This window comes from Hyalella azteca, unplaced genomic scaffold (genome assembly GCF_000764305.2).
Source record: "Hyalella azteca isolate HAZT.00-mixed unplaced genomic scaffold, Hazt_2.0.2 contig800, whole genome shotgun sequence".
Taxonomy (NCBI): Eukaryota; Metazoa; Arthropoda; class Malacostraca; order Amphipoda; family Hyalellidae; genus Hyalella; species Hyalella azteca.
In genome coordinates this window covers 107741-113614 of record NW_025931136.1, presented here as the reverse complement: position 1 = coordinate 113614, position 5874 = coordinate 107741, and the positions used below count along the sequence as shown (strand labels likewise).

The following is a 5874-nucleotide window of genomic DNA, read 5'->3' as shown; positions in this document are numbered from 1 at the left end:
CAAACATTGCCATGTTTTATGGAAATTTCAAAAATGTATCCCCTAATAATTTGTAATTTTTCGAAAATAACCCAAGTTAAAAATGACACTTCGATTTGACAATCCCAAATCCTAATGGCAAAAATCCTAATGGTACAATGGAAAAAAGCACATAATCACAAAAAAATGAGCAGCTTGGTAACTTACGACAAGGTCTCGGACAATTTTAGGCCGGACTCGTGGCGGTCTCGCGGCCGGTCTCACGGCCAATCTCCAAATTAAGTGTCCAAGAAATATCTCCCAAACTAATGAACGCAGCTCGATGAAATTTGGTACACGTATTCATGAACGGTGGTGTTTAGGTCGTGAAAAGTTTGTCCGTTTCAGTTTCATTCGTGAATTATACGGCAATTCGGGCCGAAATTTGTAGTGACAAAGAAATTTATTCGAAACTACTGAACAGATTTAAACGAAACTTTGAATATACAAACCTAACCTCCCAACGGTGATGTTTAGCTCGTGACATTTTTTTTCGATTTTACTCTCGTTTGCGAGTATACGTATACGGCTCTTTGTCAATGCAAATTTGAAGAGGGCCCTCAGAAATGCCGGTCGTGTCTCTGTTTATCCGTATAACTCACGAACGAAGACAAAATCGGAACATTTTTCGCGAGCTAAACGTCACCGTTGGGAAGTTAGGAATGTATATTCAAAGTTTCGTTCAAATCTTTTTTGTAGTTTAGAAGAAATTTCTTGGTCACTACAAATTTCGGCCCGAATTGCTCTATACCTCCCGAATGAAGGTGAAATGGAAAATTTTTTAACGAGCTAAACATCACCGTTAGATCCTGACGACCTAGTGGTACACACTATTAGGTCGTGTACCAAGTTTCATCTAGCTACGTTCATTAGTTAGTGAGATATTCCTTGGTCATTGAATCTGGAGATTTGGCCGCGAGTCCGTCCGTAAATTTGTCCGACACTTGCTTCATTGTTATTATTTATTCGGGGTTATTTGTTGGCAGTGCACTTTTCTTTTGAAGTCTTGTAACGAATTCCGCTTCACATTGTTGAGGAAATAGATTTAATTTGTTGTTGTTTATATTAATTTTAAGTTGTATCGTATTAGGTTTAGGATTTTGTTTTATCATTTTCAGTTTTCAATCACCTTAGCCGTGACCTCCCGCAGTCGGGCGTTACAAATACGTTTGCATCGCGTGATCTTGCCGTGAAGGTTCGTTAATCGATAGCTCTATGATTATAATTGTGATTGTTCAATTCTAGTGTAAATCGTTTCGTGTCATATTAGTCAATAGTGTCAATTTTAATTGTTTATTATAACATTCATTATTTTAGCTAGGCATTTCGTGAACGTACTTGGATCTTTTGAGGAAGGCCTCGAGCTCTGAAGTTCTCGTTTTTTTGGACTTGAATCTTATGCTATGAATTAAATTTTAAGTGCATTGGAACGCACGGTTAGGGTCAGGTTCTTACGGTTAGGCTCGTTCCAGTGAGTTAGGATTAGGTTATTAGGTTTGTTTATTCTTCCAGCTGTTATGACCAGGACTTGAACGGTGCTTCCCTTTAGACTCTTGAGGATTGCTGCTCTGCTAGTGGGTTCGATTTCGGCTCGAAGCAACAGGTAGCTGCTGTCGCCGATTCATACCATATGAGACCTAGCACGCAGATTCCCTGCAACTGTATGGGTTTGATCCCAGCTACCTGCGACAGTTCTGGTCGGGTGGCCGAGCGGTCAATATACATATATCATATTAGCGATGTCGGCGACGAAGAATAGGCCGGATGTGGCCTGTCTCCGATTCCGATTCTTGTACTTTTCATGACCTGTCCGAAGCCTATCTAGAAACGTGTTTTTCGTCCGGATATTTTCCAAACTGACGATAGTTTGAAATAGCTACTAGACTTACATCAGGTTCGATATGGTGCTGGGCATTTCAAGTCTAAATATATTTTCCTCCTAAGCTTTATCTAGTCTGTTCCTGACCGCGTTCATGATCGCAGCGCCAACGATGTAATCGGGGTGTAATGTTGTCGCATGGATGTGCTACAAAGCAGTTTTCTACCTTGTAGCCGTGGCCCCTGGTGTTCATTCTTGTTTCAAATTCTAGTAATCCTGCTGGGACCTTGTGTATGTACATCGCAGCTGTGAATGTTCTGCGATGGTATGAATCTGCGATACGTCTAATGGATCTAATAAACGCTTACACTGTTATTATTACATCGATATTCGTTCCCGACTCGGCTTTCTTAATTTAATTACAAGATTTTTCATAGAGAGAAATTATGTGCGACAAATCGAAAAATAAGTGAATTTTGTATTTTAAATCGCTAGCACTATTTCATACTGAATTTAACTGAATTAATTGTCCATTTATAGTATCTCGTTGAAAATATATGCAGTATCAACATTTATCATCAAGGAAGTGAAAGATAGTCTTTGGTCTAATTCTAAGCGGGACACAAAACTCCTAACGAAATATTTTGCTAAAATAACTCTATTTTTGGTTGAGTTTGGGTTAAGCTAGGTTGGACTCGGTGGAATAATTGCATTGCTATATCCCATCTTATCGCTCTATGACGAGTGTACCCAAACTACGAACAAGGCTAGTTGTCATATTCACATACACATTTTTCGTATATTCCCTGAGAACATTTTCAATTTAACAAAATGAGCCATACTTTCAGATTGACCCGGCCGTCTAAGCAAAATTCAAGATGGCGGCGAAACATGACTACGCGATTGGCATCGACTTGGGCACGAGCAATTCGTGCGTGGGGGTCGTCAGGAACGGGCGCGTGGAGATCATAGTAAACGAACATGGCGATCGCCTCACGCCGTCGTTTGTGGCGTTCACTGAAGATGAACGACTAATTGGTGAGTCGGCCAAGCTTCAGCGCACCATGAATCCTGCTAACACAGTATACGAAGTAAAGAGACTCATCGGACGCAAGTTCAGCGATGAAGCAGTGCAGAAAAAACTCCCCCATTTGCCTTACCGCGTCGTCGACGATAGCGGCAACCCCAAAATCTGCGTTAGGTATCGTGCAACGGAGAAGATTTTCACCCCGGAAGAGATTTCTGCTATGGTGCTGGCCAAAATTAAGGAGACCGCCGAGACTTTCCTTGGATGTGAAGTGAGAAGAGCGGTTATTACGGTGCCTGCATACTTCGCTGACTCACAACGACAAGCTACCATCGATGCTGGTACCATTGCGGGTCTCCAGGTACTGAAAATCATCAACGAGCCAACCGCTGCCGCCATTGCGTACGGAGAAGACACAAACGTAACCGAGGAGACCAACATTCTGATCTTTGACTTCGGCGGCGGGACTTTCGATGTGGCGTTCTTGACAATGAAGAAAGGACACTACGATGTGAAATCTATTGAAGGAAATAGCCAGCTTGGTGGAAGGGACTTGGACTCTCGAATAGTCCGTTACTTGATCGGGGAATTCATGAAGAAAACCGGGCTGGATGTGACTCAGGATCCGAAGGCTCTAGCGAAGATCACGAGAGCTGCTGAAAATACCAAGATAAATTTGTCGTGTCAAATGAAAGACCATGTTAAAATAGAGAGCTTGTGTCAAGGAAAAGATATGGACTTGGTTTTCAGTCGCAACAGGTTCGAGTTGCTGTGTGCTGATATTTTCGATAAAACTATGCAGTGTGTGGACACCGCGATCTCCAATTCTGGTGTGACATCTGACAAAATCAACGAGGTAGTCCTAGTCGGTGGCTCCGCTTGGATCCCCAAGCTAAGGAAAATGCTCGAAGAAAAATTTCCAGGAAAGGAAATTAAAAGGACGATTAATCCAGCGGAAGCTGTTGCCTACGGAGCTGCTATTCAGGCAGCCATGCTTAACAACGACCGGAGTGTTGAAGACATTCAGCTGACAGACGTTACCCCACTGTCGCTTGGTGTTCAGTTGACTGGAAACGTAATGAGCACCATCATCAAACGAAACACTAAAATACCTGCGTCGTATAGAAGAAATTACACGACTATCTGTGATTTTCAAAAAGGCATTCGTTTCTCAGTCTACGAAGGTGAAAACAACATAGCCACACAAAATAATTTGTTAGGAGTTTTCGCAGCTGAAGGGATTGAAATAGCCCCCGCTGGTGTCCCTAGCGTTGACGTAACTTTTTCGCTTGACGAAAACTGTATTTTGAACGTGACCGCCGTGGACCAAACGACAGGAGGCGGAGGCCACATGGCCGTCTCTCTGGATAAAGGGCGTCTCAAGCGTGAGGCCATCGAGGACATGGAGCGCCGAAATCGTGCTTTGACGAACGCGTCCACCAACTTGAAGGATACGATCATTAAGAAGAAAAATCTTATTGAAAGGAAAATGAGCCTCAAGAAAATATCGCAAAAAGGCTACGAAAAAATGAAAAGAATTTGCGAAGAGGCCGAATTTTGGTTGGAGGCCCATACCGACGCAACCAAAGCGGAGTATGACGCTAAGGAACAGCAGTTCAACGAGACCTTCTCTGAGCTCCTGGAGGATCATGGCTACTGAGCTCCAGCTTGTTACGTGGCGACAGTTGTGAAGTTCACTAAACTGACGTCAATTTTTCACTCTTATTAAACGCTGACGTATGATTCTACATTTTTTTCTATATTCTGATTTATGAGAAGTTTAGTTTACCTTTCAAAAATTGAAATGTGGGTGTTCGTGACTGTGTAGGCATTGAACAATATTGATTGGAAAATTTTTGTAACAGCATGTCATTCTGAATGTAGCGCTTAATTTTCTTTAAAACGGTTGGTGCATGGACGGAACTTTGCAAGAATTGATCATGTAAATGAGTGATTGAAAATTATTTCACATGAATCCGTGAAAACTTGTAGAATGCCCGTCCTTTGTTTTTTTGAATTTCTTCATCATAAAGTGTTATTATTGATAATGCGCAAATATATGTACCTTTCAGATGTAACGAATAATTCTCTACTAAAAGTCAGTCTGATTCGAATTATAGTAGACAATTATAATTATTCAATCTATTTTTGATAACAGTTGATTTTGACGGTATGCGTTTGATTAGCCTCGCTTTCAACTCTAAAAACTTGTTAAAGGGAAAATGTAATATTTTATTTTTGTTCAGTCTCAAACCATCTTCCACGGATGGCTCCAATAGTCGCCGAATAAACATTGCTGTCACAGTTAATTAATCAGAATACATACAAAAATTTATCATAGCTAGGCATTCATCATTGTCCAGGCAAATTCAGGGACGCTTATGATCGAGGCATATCCAGAAGGGCTTATAAGGTATTGTATATCCATATAGGGGTTTATGAGGCATATCCAAGAGGTTTTAAGGCATATCTATTGGGGCTTATGAGGCAATTCCAGGAGGCTTTTGCGGTATATCCAGAAGGCTTTAGCGGCATATCCAGGAGGCTTTAGCGGCATATCCAGGGGTTTTTGACGCATATCCAGGGGCTTAAGAGGCATTTCAAGGAGATCATGAGCAAAATCTAAGGTATGATTGTTAAGGCTCACAACTTGAATGATTGGTCATGTCAACATCGCAGGCGTTGAATGGTGAGGGGGAATAGGCCTCGCGAATTAAATTTAAGAATACTCCGGGTAATTATATGGTTTTCTAAAAAATTACTTAGTTTGCGCAAAGGTTCCATGATCATAATTAAAATAGAACGTAACTGCATCTGATTGATGGAGCCTTCACCCAAAATTTAGAGCAAGGTGTTAAGAATAAGTAGGTGGCTATAAGCTATGTAGCTTATTCAACATTTTTTAATTTGCGGTGACTTCAGTCGCGCTCCTCAAAAAATCCTTTGATAAAATCTCAAGTCGGAGTCACCAGGCAAAGTCACAGGATGCAAAATGTAGCTCAAGGTATAC

General features: G+C 41.4%; 1 protein-coding gene across 2 annotated transcripts; it reads left to right on the top strand.

The window, feature by feature from the left end:
* Positions 1 to 1158: 1158 nt before the first annotated feature.
* Positions 1159 to 5033, top strand: LOC108664458 (heat shock 70 kDa protein). Of its 2 annotated transcripts, none has more exons than XM_018151046.2 (2): positions 1159 to 1213; positions 2686 to 5033. In XM_018151046.2, the coding sequence occupies exon 2, from the start codon at positions 2716 to 2718 to the stop codon at positions 4522 to 4524; it is 1809 nt and encodes a 602-aa protein (XP_018006535.1). In that variant the 5' UTR covers positions 1159 to 1213; positions 2686 to 2715; the 3' UTR covers positions 4525 to 5033. The 2 variants fall into 2 exon arrangements, with proteins under 2 accessions (XP_018006535.1, XP_047736801.1); XM_047880845.1 differs by lacking the exon at positions 1159 to 1213 and adding an exon at positions 1384 to 1621.
* Positions 5034 to 5874: the final 841 nt, after the last annotated feature.